The sequence below is a fragment of the Hibiscus syriacus genome, unplaced genomic scaffold, assembly GCF_006381635.1.
Source record: "Hibiscus syriacus cultivar Baekdansim isolate YM2019G1 unplaced genomic scaffold, ASM638163v2 tig00110674_pilon, whole genome shotgun sequence".
Lineage (NCBI taxonomy): Eukaryota > Viridiplantae > Streptophyta > Magnoliopsida > Malvales > Malvaceae > Hibiscus > Hibiscus syriacus.
Genome location: NW_024062819.1, coordinates 781,699 through 797,490, shown reverse-complemented (window position 1 = coordinate 797,490; position 15,792 = coordinate 781,699). Strand labels below are relative to the sequence as shown.

Here is a 15,792-nt window from a genome sequence, read left to right as displayed (position 1 = left end):
AGGGGGGAAACCATGTTGTTAGTTTGGTAATTCTGGTTGTTCTTGTTGTTTTCTTGCATTTTCTAGCCAAACAAACATACTATTTTCTCTTTTCTTTTGAATGTATGTTTAAATTTTAAAGTATTGATCTCTTTTTATATTTTGTACATTTTTTTGCTGGATTTGAACTTGGGGTTTGTGGCTTAAAAACGGTGCTTCCTCTTTTTCTTTTTACGGTTCCGGATGTGATATTCAATAGTCAAATCCATCTGCCGAGAAAGCTGTTCCCTGGCAATCATATACCAATCATTGTGATTTGATCATCTTTGTATGGACGCTTACACAAAAGAATCGAACGGCTGAATTTTTGTTCTGTTTCTATAAAGAATTGAACAAGAAAAAAAAGGTGGGAAAACTGATCTTTTGTATCCGAAATTTCTCAGTTCAATTTTCTTCTTGTTTTGTAGCTTTTCTGCTGACCCCAAGAGTTGATCCCTAGTTATCCAAAAAAAAAAAAAAAGAAGAACTAAAGCTAGTTGTGTTGATTGGATGTTTTGAAGTTCACTTGTAGGGTTGCTGTCGTTTTGCAGTCAAACAATGGTTATCTTCTTAATCCAGTGCCTAATAAGCTGAAGGACTTTTTTTCTTGTTTTTTCAGAGACAAAGGCTAGTAGCTAGGTCTTCTTCAAATTTACAATTAGGAAAATGGGTTTTCTTTTTCATTGGAGGGTGACCAATTATGAGGAGTTCATGTGAATTAGTGAAAAGGGTCTTGTCCTGGATGCTGGTGTCTCTCTGTCTCTCTGGAGATTATCTGGAATGAAATAGTTAGCCATGTCGGTCGTACTTGTCCTAGAAGCCAATATGGTGGGGGCATATCAATAATGCAGATGTTTTGTTTTGTTTGTGCCTTTTTAAGACTTGTTGTTTTGGCTTCTACAATGGTAATTGGTTTTTGAGTGTTGAATCTGTTAAGTGAGGAAAGTTTTGTAGAAATTTGTTGGTGCCAAATGAGTCTAGAACAGAAGAAGGGGAAACAGGAGAAAGGCGGCTCGAATGTGGCCAAGAAAGTTGTGGTTGCTGTTAAGGCATCGAAAGAAATTCCTAAGACTGCTCTAGTGTGGGCTTTGACTCATGTTGTTCAACCTGGAGATTGCATTACATTGCTTGTTGTTGTTCCTTCCCCTGGATCAGGTACTATTGTCTTGTTCTTTTACTGGTTTTTATTCTACCTGTAATATTTTCTGTATCACTTCTCATGGTTATAGTGATTTATGTTATTTATCGAGCTTTGAAAACATTGATTACTGCACATGGTAACCTTTGAACCTCCTGTCCAAGTGGTTTGGTTATACTTCGTTGCACAATTAGTGTTTGTCCGAAGAAGTTAGTGTTTCTTGTTTCGATGAGCATGGTAAGTTATGTCTTGGCACAGAGAAATGTGATCAAGGCTTGAAAGGATCATAATTAGGAACAATTGTGGTGTTTAACTTATGAAAAATCCTCTTTATCTTCATTTTCTTCTGTAACCCCTGCTTTTCGGGTAAACGCTTGTACTCCTACAGGTAGAAAATGGAGTTTTCCAATATTTGTTGGGGATTGTGCCAGTAGGAAGTCTCATGCAGGATCAAATTCAGAGCAAAAATCTGATATCACTGATTCCTGTTCCCAAATGATTCTCCAGCTTCATGATGTTTATGATCCAAACAAGGTAAATAACTTGCTCTGGGTGCTAGAGTAGATACTGTTGTATCTAAATGTCCTTCCCTTCTAAGGTTTTGTTTCCCAACTCAACCCGTGCAGATCAATGTCAAGATAAAAATTACTTCTGGATCACCATCTGGAGCAGTGGCTTCTGAGGCCAAGCGAGCCCTAGCTAGTTGGGTCGTATTGGACAAGTAACATCCCATTTCCTCTATTTTTTCTTCGCTTCTTTACCTTTTCCCATTTTCCTCGTGTTTGATCTAAAATGGTATATACTCACACTTTGAATATCCCCCATCCTTTTGTCTTTGTTTCTTGGATTTTATAGGCACCTCAAGCACGAGGAAAAACGGTGCATTGAGGAGTTGCAATGCAACATTGTGGTTATGAAAAATTCACAGGCAAAAGTTCTCCGCTTAAATTTGGTTGGATCACCCGAGAAGGAAACTGAAGCTTCTCGTCAGTTAAATTCTGCAAGAGATGAAGCATCCGAAAAGTATCCCCAAAACAAAGACGCATCATCCAGTTCTATTCGAGGGCCAGTTGTCACTCCCACGAGTAGTCCAGAGCTCGGGACACCATTTACTGCTACTGAAGCAGGAACTTCTTCAGTGTCAAGCTCTGATCCAGGCACTTCTCCATTTTTCAACTCGGAAGGGAATAGAAACCTGAAGAAGGAGGAATCATTGGTCATTAAAGAAATTCAGGATATTGATGAATGTGGTTCAGATTCAGAGAGTGAAAATTTATCCTTATCTTCAACGAGTTTAAGGTTCCAACCATGGATAACAGAGTATCTTACTTCTCATCATCAATCCTCACAACGCCTTGAAGAAACTTCAGGAAGAGCTCATGATGGAGCTCAAGCTTCAACAACGAAAGCTTTGCTGGAGAAATTTTCGAAACTTGATAGAGAGGCTGGCATTGGAATGTCAAGCTTTAGGAGTGATACTGAATTTAGTGGAAACGTGAGGGAAGCAGTTTCATTATTGAGAAATGCCCCTCCTGGCCCTCCTCCATTGTGTTCAATATGTCAGCATAAGGCACCTGTATTTGGAAAACCACCAAGGTGGTTTACCTATGCTGAATTGGAGCTTGCAACTGGTGGGTTTTCACAAGCTAATTTCTTGGCTGAGGGTGGGTTTGGATCTGTTCATAGAGGACTACTCCCTGATGGCCAGGCAATTGCAGTCAAGCAACATAAATTGGCTAGTTCTCAAGGAGATGTTGAGTTTTGCTCAGAGGTTGAAGTTCTGAGCTGTGCTCAGCACAGGAATGTTGTTATGCTGATTGGATTCTGCATCGAGGATAGAAGGCGCTTGCTGGTATATGAGTACATATGCAATGGATCTCTGGATTCTCATCTATATGGTATTTCTTTCAGTTTAAGTAGAATAAAATTTTCATGTTGATCTAATGCAACTGTGATATATATGTGCTTATTATTGGCCCTTACCAAGTAACCAATTAACTTGATACAGTCATCATGTTGGTCCCTTCAAAGGGTTTGCTGTGATGGCTTTGAGACTTAAAAGACCATGTAATCTTTGTATATTGAAAATGTGTTTCCGTAATTTTCCTAACCGTTAGGATTTGGTGATTGAATTGGAAAAAAGTGTTCTGCAACCAGTTTACCCTCTACCCTGACTTGCCCCCCAACATACTTTAAGGAGAGTAAATGAAAACTCAAAAACTAATGATAGCTGAAGTTACTTGCAGCTAGGTTTAACATAATCAGAATCAAGCATCTAGGAAGAAAAAAAAATTGTCATACTTAAATTTGCTTCTATATATATCATGGTTTTGACTGTAGCATAAATTCACGTCTTTCAGGGCGCCATCGGGAGCCTCTAGAATGGTCCGCACGGCAAAAGATTGCAGTAGGAGCTGCTAGAGGTCTGAGATATCTTCATGAAGAATGCAGAGTTGGCTGCATTGTGCACCGTGACATGCGTCCGAACAACATCCTCATCACCCATGATTTTGAACCTTTGGTATGCATAGTTTCTAACTCTTCTGCATGGTTTTGAATTGGTATTTACAAGCCAAAAGATCTTCATTCATTATTTCTTGCATCAACATTAGAGAGAATCCTTTTGTTTTTCCTTTTTGTTGTAGTAAAATATTATTTATGTGAAAACTATTAAAATAATTATTTTAATATCCAATCTTATCACCTTGAATTTTTTTTTTAAAAAAAGAGAAGCCATTAGTGTAACTAAACCTTTTATAGCTTTCTTGAATGGTTGTATCTTTTCGGTGTTCATTCAGTTTTGTTTTTGACAGGTTGGTGATTTTGGCCTTGCAAGATGGCAACCTGATGGCGATACTGGAGTGGAAACCAGAGTGATTGGAACATTTGGGTATTATTCAAAAACCTTTTCCCATTGTATAATTTACCTTCCCTGTGTGCCATTGCAGAATTCAACAATGTTTTATACTGTGATATAGGTATTTGGCTCCTGAATATGCTCAAAGTGGTCAAATCACAGAAAAAGCCGATGTATATTCCTTTGGAGTGGTGTTAATTGAACTAGTTACTGGACGGAAAGCCGTGGACCTTAATAGGCCAAAGGGCCAGCAATGTCTAACTGAATGGGTAATTTTGAAACTCTTCTTGTATATCTTGCTACAAGATACTAGTCTTTACTTCTATGTAACTTTAAGAACAATTTTTAAAATACACGGTGCCATTTGCCATAGGAATGAAGGGCCAAAACAAGATTACTTAATTCTTGTGTTACAATCTTGAATAGGCACGTCCACTTTTGGAAGAATATGCTATAGATGAACTGGTGGACCCCAGATTGGAAAATCGCTATTCTGAACACGAGGTCTATTGCATGCTTCATGCTGCATCAATATGCGTAAGGCGGGATCCTCATTCTAGGCCTCGCATGTCTCAGGTAATGAGAAACATTATACCAGATGAGACATATTTTACCTGCAATATACTGTTTCTGTATTGCTATTTTTATACACGATCTTTGTCGCCTTAAAATCAATGCGAACTCAACACAATATGGTTTGATTTTTGAAGCTGTGTTGAAATGTCTATTCAAATAATAAATCGGCTCTGATTGTTATTTTTCTAGCTGTATATTTTCCTATTTAATATTTGGAATGGAAGACAAATGGTTAGATATCATATTATATGCTTATAATGTAATTTATTTGGAACCAATGCCTTAAAAACTCTTCCTTTTCAAATCATGAATTTTGAAGTCACTGCTCAATAAGATTTGGAATTTTTCATTGATTGGTTGAATACTTTTTGGAACAGGTGCTCCGCATTTTGGAAGGTGATGTGCTCATGAATGCAAATTACTCATCTCCAAGTTATGATGTTGGCAACCGTAGTGGCCGTTATGGACAGAGCAACAATGGCATCACAGTGGACCGCTAACTAGCAATTCATTAGAGGGGTTCAGTGGAAAGCTCTCCCTCGAAGGACTAAGGCCGGGAACAAGGCGGCCTTCATGTGAAGATCATTTGTAAAAGGCTCACTTACCGGTTTCTTTATCGTACGGTAAGCTATATATGTTACATATGTGGCCTTCCAAGTTTTAGTAGTATCTTTTCTCTTTCCAAGTTTAGATTTTGCTTTTGTATAGCAGCAGCAGTAGTATTAGCATTGGAAGCAAGGTTCTTAGTGAGTTTTTGTAATTCGTTTTGGAAATGCCCATTTTCAAAAGCTATGGTGAATATGCCTCTAATTAAATCAATGAATCAGCTTGTGAAATTTGCTTCTTTCCCTCTCTTTTACATGCTTTGTGCACTATAAATTCAAGTAATCTGATCTTTATGCTCGATATTGGTGCAATTGTAAGGCACATTTTACTTTCAAAGAACCCAGATTTGTACATAGACAGAAGATAGACCATAAAAATGATGACATGGATGTTGACCATACAGTTTAGCCCCTCTTTCACATGCATGTGGGTTCAGGGTTTTGTTTGATAGTGCAAAGGCACAGGGGAGGGACCGGTTGCTTTGAATCTTTTATTGGTGAGCAGTTCAGGGTAAAAGACTGGTTTTTCTTTCCCCATTGTTTGGTTTTTGTGCAGACCGAAACGGGCAAAGCAAACAAATAAAACTGGTCTGTAATTTTGTCTTTGCATTCAAGAAAGATGGTGGAACATCCTTTTCAATAACATGGAAAGTTACCTTTGCATTGCATGTTTTTCTTATGATGACAAGTCTGAAGGTTGCAGAAAGATGGGTCATCCAGAAGGTAAAAGCAATTGAATTTGTTTTACCCTTTCTTTAATGGGGTGCTTTGACACAAGTGAAGCCATTGGGGTTCGTTGGTTCTGTTGTCTTGATGTTATCCTCTGTAACATGACGATGATCGAACGTACATTTGTCCTTTGCTGTTGGTTTGGTCTGGTTTTGAACAATCAATCTTTCTTTTGTGAAATCTTAGCCGTTTCATAAATTTCAGTGTAGCGTTAGCCCCATTTCCAGGGAAAAAAAATCTGATGAATAGGTCAATGGATGATAAACGAACGCCTATGAAATAGAGATGAACAAAATTCAACTTGGAAAAAATTGAATTTTTTTAACTTGATTTAATTCTAAAAAGCTCGATTTAACTATACTTGTAATTTTATAAATTTGACTCAAAATTTTTTTAAATTCAGATCGAGTTAAAAGTAGAATTCAACTAATTCAAAAAATATTTATAAATTAATAGATTGATTTTAAAGTTTGAGTAAAATCCTTTAACAAATTATATCATATATGAAAATATGTGTATCTTATATGTTTATAGAATACTGCTTAAATTAAAATTAAATTAGTGTAACATTATAAATATTTATAATTAAATTTAAATAAAAAATTAACAACTAGACTTAAAAAAAATTAAATAAAATTTAAGTTATAAAATAAAACTAATCAACTTGAATAACTCAAATTTTTTTGACTCATTCGGTTGAATATTCATACTACTATGAAAAACTTCAACTGTCTGTTTTTAACTTTCGTTCCAATACCACTAGTATACCTTAGACCAATCTTTCAAGTTCTGGTACTTTACCGGATTCGACCTATATATGGTTGAACTACCCAACCAGTTGGCTCTCGGTTCAACTGGTTGAACAATCCATAGACATGTAATTCAACAATGAAATTGCACACTCAAGTCCACAGCAACATAACCAGAATCTGGCCATTCATGCAAAAAAAAGTGAAACAGTTTGCCTGGTGAATAAGTTTGTATCCATTTCATGAATGCACTGAAATTGCCTTTTCCCATTTTTCCAGGGTTCGCAACAAAATGATTTATGAGAATAAGGTTTAATTTGATGATATCAGAAATGAGGGTAGTAATAAGTTAGCCTTTACAATGTAGGAAAGTTAAGTCACCCTTCAAATGGCGTCACGAGACTGCTTTGCTTTTATAATACAACTGGGATAGTGCCCTTCTGAACCATTTTGTGCAAGTCCGCCAGCTCCATTCCCATTTTCCTAGTGCTTCCTCATCTTGGACCTTGCATATCTACAAAAACCATTAAGATATGTTATTCGATTACCATTGAATGAGTCTACCGGACAATAGTATTCAAGGCAGTTATATGTACTCTATGTGCATGCCGCCTCGGTCTGATGAAGGCAACAGGCTGCTCTGGAGATCTGTTAGCACTTTAGTGGCTTGTTCTATTTGCTGTGATGCAATGACAGAAAACGAGAGAGAGCTTAACAAGACAGGGCATTAAAAATTTAAGATACAACATTGTTATTCTGTAAATTGTTCAAATTGATGATCTGAAACTGGATTTTCCCAGAATTTATTAGGAGCAGAATCAGTTCTTAGAGCAGGAGTTTTCTGAGGAGGAAGTTTGGGATGTTGTGAAGTCTTGTGGTAGTAACAAAGCTCGGGTCCTGATGGCTTTAATCTGGGATTTTTCAAGAGGTTTTGGCAGGTCCTTAAGGTAGATATTATGAAATTCTTTCATAATTTTTACTTGGGGAAGGAATGGGAACATGGAGTAAATCACACATTCATCACTCTTATTCCAAAGATTTCAAACATTGGTGGTCTGGACGATTTTAGACCTATAAGCTTAGTTGGTGGATTGTATAAGACACTCTCTAAATGTCTGTCAAGAAGACTTAGGAGCTGCATTTCAGATTTGATCAGTCCAATCAATTCGCTTTTATCCCCGGTCGGCAAATCCTGGACTGTTCTCTTATAGCCAATGAAGGGATTGACTTTTGGAGGAAGAATGATTTAAAAGGTTGTGTTTTTAAGGCTGATTTCAAGAAGGCATATGATACTCTTGACTGGCCTATTTGTTCAGAATAATGAAGGAAATGGGCTTTGGTTCTAGATGGATAGGTTGGATTTCGAAATGTATCACATCACAACTGTTTCAGTTTTGGTGAACAGGGTTCCTACCGAGGAAATTCCAATGGCGAAGGGTCTTCGGCAGGGCTGTTCTTGTCTCCATTGTTGTTCAATATAGTTGGGGAACTCTTGAATTTATTAATACTTAAGGCTGTTTCAGGAGGGCTTTTTTCGGGTTTGGTCATTAGAAAAGAGGAGAGGAATTTTAATTTAACTCATCTGCAATTTGTTGACGACCTTATTATGTTCTGTGTGCGTCGAAAAAACAGATCTTGAATGTAAAGAGGGTGCTTCGAGTGTTTGAGATTATTTCTGGTCTTCAGCTGAACTTGAAGAAGTGTAAATTATTTGGGGTGAACTTAAAGGAAGAGGAAATTAAGGATTGGGCAGCTATGATTGGATGTTCAATGGGTTCTTTTCCCTCAGAATATTTGGGACTCCCTCTAGGTCCACATAGGAACTCCAACATTCTATGGGATCCAGTGGTTCAAAGCTTTAATAAGAGGTTAGCGGGCTGGAAAGGCTCCTCTCTGTCACTGGCAGGCAGGCTAGTTCTAATTAAATCAGTCCTAAGCTCACTCCCTATATACTTTTTGTCAATGTTCAAGGTTCCAGCTTCAGTTTACAAGACTCTAAATTCTATTATGTCAAATTTTTTATGGGGTGGTGGAGATGGGAAAAAGAAATCCATTGGGTAAGCTGGTCAGACGTTTGTAAACCAAAAATTGAAGGAGGCTTGGGGGTTCCTAATTTAAATGTGGTGAATAGGGCACTTTTGGAAAAGTGGGCTTGGAGGTTTGCTATTGAGAGGAAGGCGGTTTAGAGGGAAATGCTCTGAATCAAATATAAATTGGACCCTTCCTTGATGCAGTTCGACAGTAAAGTTTCTCCTAAATTTTCTTGGATGTGGAGAGCTATGGTGAGTAATCATTATAAAGCTGATTCGTTGGGCTGTAGTATCAGAGGCAAATATAGCTATAAAATTGGCAATAGGAGGAACATTCGGTTTTGGCAAGACAATTGGGAAATGGATCATCCTTTGATGGTATTGTTCCCTAGACTATTCTCTATTGCAGTGAACAAAACAAGAAGATTATTTCAGTTTGGGGAGTTCAGTTCAGGGGGCTGGTTTTGGAACGTTCAGCTGAGAAGAGAGTTGAATGACTGGGAATTTGAGCAATGGGCAAATTTGATGGCTGTTATCTCTGATTTTTCTATTTCTGCCGATGCTGCTGATGGACTGTTTTGGAAGGGGACTGGAGAAGGGGTTTTCACTGTGAAATCATGTGTCAATATATCTTATTCGGGTTCTCCCGATTCGGAGGAAGCTAAATTTTGGAAGTCTATTGTTTGGAGGGGTCTGTTGCCTCCAAGAGTAGAGACTTTTCTTTGGCAAGTAATCTTAAAGAAGTTGGCAGTGAAGGCAGCTCTGGTTAAGAGAGGTGTTCTAAATGATACTTTGTGTTCTTTTTGTAATCTAGAAGAAGAGTCTTCATCGCATTTATTTTTTTCCTGTTCGGTTGTTTGGCCAATTTGGATGAAATTCTTGGGCTATTGGAATTTTCAGTCTGTTTTTCATGCAGATGCTAAAAGATTCCTATTGGCTTGGAATGACTTGAAGACCAACTCTCTTATCTGGTCATTTATCCCTGGAGCTGTTTTATGGACAATTTGGAAGACCAGGAATTTTATAGTGTTTGAAGGAGGGAAGCTTGATCGAGCAGAAATTTTCTTTCTAGCAAGGTGCAGGCTTGCTTCATGGTTTCTAGCTAAGGAAACTCAGATTACTATTTCCAAGGATGATCTTATTGCTGACCCTTCATTAGTGGATTCCTACTCGTCCCATTCTAATCGGATTTCAACCATGTTTCCTTGGTCCCCTCCTCCAAAGGGTTTTATTAAACTTAATGTGGATGCGGCTACTTCGAGTGATTGGAAGAGGAGTGGTTTAGGTGGTATTTTGAAAGACATGTCTGGTTCGATCCTTGGCTCCTTCAAAGAGCCTGATGGTCCGGGGCCCCCAACTTTAATGGAATTGAAGGCTATCCTAAAGGGTTTAGATTTTTATGAATCTATTCGCCATAGGTTTAAAGATAGATTGATTATTGAGAGTGATAGTAAGGTGGCAATTGGCTGGGTTAAGGATGTGGTTTCTTGTCCTGTTGTTTATGTTCAAATTGTTAAAGACATTATTCAAAAGCTTAGTGTTTATGAAGGTTTTATTAGTTGGGTTAGTAGGACAACCAATATAGAGGCGGATGTCCTAGCTAAGGCTGGTATTGGTTGAATTATGTTCTGTTAAGGGCTGTTTCTTTCTGGTTTTGTATCTCTTGAGGGAGATTAGTTTGTATTACTTTGTTATATTTGAGGTTAATGAAATCCTAGGGCACTCTTTTCCTCCTTTTGCGAATTAAGGAACTATTTTTAAGTTCCGTTAATCACGAAGGGGGTTTTATTGAGGCCTACTATTCCTATCAAAAAAAAGAGATGCTTGCTGTTATGTTTGTTGGTTACTTTCTTGCAAAAATACTTCTCAGTATCACATAATACAAGTGTGCATTTATCACCTATTTTGCTTTCTTCTTTTCTACTTTAAGTTTTAAACACTCTTTCTACATTATCAACCAGTCTTGCAGTGTATGTTTTTGCAAAAAACTTGAGTATATTTTACATTCAAGGTTTTATAATGCTTCCAAATTTCTAATATGGTCCAAAATACACACAATATGGGAAAAACAAAGAGTTTAATTATCCTAAATTTAAATATGATTCATGGGAATCAATAAGATAGTGTGTATTGTAATGAAAGGGTTATGCTGTGAATCTCAAGGTCTATGAATTACAGGTATCAAGTTTGGATACCTCAAAATCAGCAAATGCAACTGGCATTCCTCCTTTAGCCCGAATCTTGAGCATATTGAATCCAGGATACCTGGGCCGGTAAAATGAGAATGAAATCAACTACTCTTACACGATGGTAAGGATGTGCTCAGAGGAAAAAAATTACAAAATTCGGAATTTGGTTCTAACAGAGAACATTTTCAACAAAATATATTACTAGCACCTAAGGATTAGAACCACAGCTTACTTAGATATAACTTCCTTCAGTTCATATTCAGAGCAATTTGGACCTAGATTTGCTATGAACAAAGTGGAGCATGGTTGAGCCCCTTCATTGACAGTCCTTTCCAACTGCTCCTGTAATAGCAATGAAATTAAGTTTAACTTATCATTCTTTCTTGGTTACATCATGTGTACTTTATATAAAATAGTTTTGAATGCTTATCTAGTGATTCATGATGGAACCAAGATGTAAGTGGTTTACATTTAACTTACATTTGCAACTGGTACAGTGCGTTCTGGATCCAGTACCGTATCACTGCACATCACCATACCATAAGCTAAACTTAGATATCCAATAAAAGTTCAACACAACTAATTAAAAACAAGCTTCTCATTATAACTAGTAGTATGAAGCTTTCTATACTGGTCGTGCTAGACATGAAGCTTAAAACATTTACTTTTAATTGAAAAATTAATGTATCTCCATAGAGTTTTCAACCTCTTTACAGTTTGCAATTCATCATTGTTTGAAGAATCAACATTGTCAGCCCCAGATGGTCCTTCAGAGTCACCGTCTCCTGAAGATAAAAAATCTTGATAACATGAGTAGGTGATAAACGACCATGGTAAGAGTGCAGAGGCTCCCACATGAAGAGCCCATAGATATGCACTTCCTCTTTTAACACAATAAATAGGGAAAATGCAGAGAGGATGATTGTATGAGCTTACCATCATCACTTGATGTTTCCTGGGTATTATTATTAGCTGAGGCCTTGGTTCTATTATCAATAACAACATATGGACCACTACCTGAGCAAGTCAAGAATCCTTAATAGTTTTGGAGATGCATACCATTGATGTTTCAACCACATGAGCAATTTAAGACATTATCTACCTGGTTTACGTTTTCTCCTTGAGTTTGATCTGGCTATTTCAATATGCAAAACAGATCCCGCTTGGGGATCAAACTTCACACCCTAAATATGGTCAATCAAAAGAACCAACATAATATAAGGTCATAGAAATCTCCAAAAGCTTCAACAACTATTTTTAAGCAATTATACTCACATTTAATGCGTGCATTGCAGCAATTGCAGATTGATGATTTAGAAAGGTAGCAAATGCAACAACCTGCGGTCATAAGATGCAGTCCCCTGTTATTTTATTTCTCCAAGTACTATTTCTCTTAAAAATGCAAACAACAACAAACTTCTGCTTAGTAATACACAAGTCTCGAAGAGTATAAAGAGGTCAACTTAGAGATTAGCCCGGTCAATTCATGTAGACATACTTCAGAGGTCGCCTCCAACAAGTCCGGGATAAGAATCCCAGCATCCCTAACCTTTCCCCCATCCCCAATTCCCCAAGCTTTGTACAAAAAACAAAAAAAACAAGTACCATACAAATGGAACTGCAACATTAATATTCCCCTTTGTATTTATGTTCTCAATAAGTGTTCCTTCATCGAAGAACCACGGAAGAAATATTGAACAATGATGTGATCATAACACAAAAGGCTGAGTTCACAAGCATACCAAAATTGGTCAATACCATCATTAGATAGCAATAATGACGCCGCCTTTTCTTTCTAAAAAAATGGCTAAACAGATAGTTCAAATGTAACAGAAACTCAAACAGCACAGTTCCATATAAAAAAGTAAGATTTCTGAAAAAAGAAGAAGCAAGTAGCAAAATTAGCTAGCAATAGAAGGCCTAAACTTTACATTGCTTATCAAATTTCTACCTAAATAACTCCAAAATTTAACTACTTGTAAATTCGAAACACCTTCATATTTCCTTAAGTTAATAAATAAGAAGATTGCCCTAAGCTCCGGGCCTTATTACCATGTTCACTGCTACGAATGGATAAATTTCTCGAAAACCAAACAGAAATCAAAGGATTGGCGAAAATTAGAAATGCTAATTTACCTGGTTGCCACGGCCAGTGTATTTGAGTTGACAATAATCGAAGCCAGCGCGTCGTCGAAATAGGTTGTGAATCTCACGAGCCTTGACGTCGTCCGGGAGCCCCGAAATGAAGAGTGTGTTGATCAAGTTACGGTCTTGGTCAGGTTGAAGGTAATAGGGGTCGAATTCGTATGGCGGCCGAGCCATTGGATTCTTATAGTGGAGACCTCTCGCGGCTATGATTTTCAGATAGCGTGGTGGCCGGCGGTGGAGACGATTAGTCTGGAGAGTTTCAGCCTTCGGGGGCTTATAACTGAAAATTGTGAAGATTAAAAAGTAACAAAACTTTTTTTATTTGTTTTCACTGAAATTGTTTTTTTAATTAAACAATATTATTTTTTAAAAAATTAAACAACATATATTAAAATAATATTATTTCAAATTCTTTCATTAAAATGACATGTAAATAATATTATTAATCAAAATGTTATCCTTTTGCGTCATGTGAAAAATACATTTTAAAACAATATAGGAAGTGATTTTATTTATATGGTAACTTTTTTAAACATTTCCCGTTCATGTTATCCAAAATCAAAATAAATAAATAAATAAATATACAAATTTTATTAACAAAATATCGTACATGACACATGTTAAAGATATATATATTTATGTAAATATGCACATAAACTAATCAAACACACGTTCATAAATTGAAATTCATAGTAAAAATATTAAAATAATAAAAGTTAATTGTATCATATGTCCTCAAATTATAATTTTCATTTTAAATTAATCCTTAAACTTTAAATATTTCAATTTTACCCTAGACTATGATTATCATTCTAAATTGATCCTTAAAGTTTTAAGCATTCAAATTCATCCTGAAACTATAATTATATTTTAAAATTAATTCCCAAACTTTTAAATATTTCAATTTCATCCCTAAATTCATCCATATATATAATTAGTTTCAACCGTAGTTTAACTTAAATTTTGTTTTACAAACATATAATAATTGAACCTAACGATTTTATTAGCAAATATGTGATTAGTATATAAGTATAGTTTGAGATGAAATTGGAATGTTAAAATTAGTTTAGAACGCAGGTCATCATTTGAGAATAAAATTGAAATGTTCCAAAGTTTAGACTAATTTAAAATGATAGTCATAATTTAGAGATGAAACTAAAACATTTAAAAGCTAGGAATGAATTCAAAACTTTGAGGATAGTTAACCCAAATAATAACATAAAACTTGTCATTAAACAATAAGTCTTCAAATGATCATAATTCTATCAGTGAATACTAATAATTATTATTAATTAATAGTTAATGATATTTGGATATATGGCTCAAACAGAAATAATTACTTATTTTTATCTAAAACACATCAAATTTAAAGAGAGACACAGAGCCAATTCGGCTTAAAACACAAAAGCTCGTTTTGTTTCATACAATTAAATTGAAACAAACGTTAAGAACTCGTTGTAAATACATTTCCATTAATTCTATTAATCACTGATTTAATTAATTGATTTTTTTAATAAAAAAATCCTATTTGAATTTGGAGACCAACAGAAATGAATAATGGCAGATCAGATTATCCCAAACGTTTAATGACAAAACAAAGGTTTGGCCTCTAACAATTGTAATTGCTTCAAACCCCCAAATCGCATGTTATTGGTATTGCCACCTTTATGTTACATGACATGCCCCAATTGCACCCTCTTCGCCACTGATGTCAGGAATTAGTGTGGAAGACATGGGAAAGAACAATACATATAAATCTTCAAGAACAAGAACCATAACCACACTTTTTCAACATGCAGTTTATTGCACCAATTATCAAATCAACTCTTCACTTGAACAATGCGTGTGATTTAGAGGATCTAACATCTTTCGGTTTTAGCACCTAACAATGTCAAGTTCAACAACATTCATAAGAAAAAAATACCAGATATGTAACTCGATTTAAAACTCGAAAGAGAAAAAGAAACCCTGAACTATGAAGGATATGATGAAGGCCAAGAAATCAAGCCGGTAGTCTCTTCACCATACAAATCATCAATCTTCCTTGCCAAAGCGTGCACCAAGGCAACTACCACACCGATCAAAACCGACACCAAGATATTGCTGGTGGCATCGGTCAACAGAACCCCAACACGGCGAGCAACACACTATCGTCGATCGTGCGGTTGAAAATGGCCAAGGGTTTGTCCCGTAGGAAGTACAGGTACAACCAAAGGGCCATCGTTGTAACGAGGACTACGAGGGAGATGGGATGCCATAATAGGAAGAGGAAAAGGATGATAAGCACGATCATGACACAGTTCAATCGGAAGTAAGCCACGTTAGTTCTAAACCTGGAAATGGCTTCAGAGACTGTTCGAGGGCAGTTGATGGAGTGAATGTTAAACATGACATTCCATGGATGTCGAGCTCCAAGGCTGTCTTTGATACGATCTTTACCTCGAGATAGGTACTCTAGGTTTTCCGAGGGGGTTGAGGAAGTTGGGATCGTTCCATAGGTTGTCATGGCCGAAGCAAAAACTTCGTTTTTTGGGGAAGAAGAGAAACGAGTTAGAGAATGTTGTGAAGGGAAATCAAGAGAATATGGGAGGAACGTGACAGCTGTCAAGCAATAAAGTATTTGTGAAGGGACGATGGCTTTAAATATGACATGTATTTCAGTTACTATCTTTTAATTCTTCTAAAAAAATTACAATTTTTAAGAGAAGCACTAATTTTACCCTTGATTTTTTTAATACTTATTTAAATATATA

At 36.4% G+C, this 15,792-nt stretch overlaps 2 protein-coding genes and 1 pseudogene across 2 annotated transcripts; 1 reads left to right on the top strand and 2 right to left on the bottom strand.

Annotated features, from left to right (window-relative positions):
* The first annotated feature begins 235 nt into the window (after positions 1–235).
* On the top strand, positions 236–5,434 carry LOC120137521 (inactive protein kinase SELMODRAFT_444075). The gene is given in 11 exon segments (XM_039153253.1): positions 236–385; positions 789–1,173; positions 1,545–1,690; positions 1,783–1,877; positions 2,012–3,054; positions 3,517–3,677; positions 3,970–4,046; positions 4,135–4,282; positions 4,440–4,589; positions 4,967–5,048; positions 5,051–5,434. Coding segments are annotated over 10 exon segments (2,217 nt in total). The 5' UTR covers positions 236–385; positions 789–989; the 3' UTR covers positions 5,182–5,434.
* A 1,456-nt stretch (positions 5,435–6,890) lies between these two features.
* Positions 6,891–13,302, bottom strand: LOC120137522. The gene is made up of 10 exons (XM_039153254.1): positions 13,028–13,302; positions 12,167–12,229; positions 11,994–12,075; positions 11,828–11,908; positions 11,598–11,676; positions 11,372–11,414; positions 11,124–11,233; positions 10,898–10,967; positions 7,269–7,351; positions 6,891–7,186 (listed from the first exon to the last, which is right to left on the bottom strand). The coding sequence occupies exons 1-10, from the start codon at positions 13,211–13,213 to the stop codon at positions 7,156–7,158; spliced, it is 828 nt and encodes a 275-aa protein (XP_039009185.1). The 5' UTR covers positions 13,214–13,302; the 3' UTR covers positions 6,891–7,155.
* A 1,307-nt stretch (positions 13,303–14,609) lies between these two features.
* Positions 14,610–15,694, bottom strand: LOC120137538 (annotated as a pseudogene).
* Positions 15,695–15,792: the final 98 nt, after the last annotated feature.

Coding starts and splice junctions, on each gene's coding strand:
- LOC120137522 (XM_039153254.1), bottom strand. CDS start 13,213: ATGGCTCGGCCGCCATACGAATTCGACCCCTATTACCTTCAACCTGAC. Junction 11,677..11,827: donor GGAAACATCAAGTGATGATG/GTAAGCTCATAC, acceptor TTTTATCTTCAG/GAGACGGTGACTCTGAAGGA. Junction 7,352..10,897: donor TTGCATTTGCTGATTTTGAG/GTATCCAAACTT, acceptor ATTGCATCACAG/CAAATAGAACAAGCCACTAA.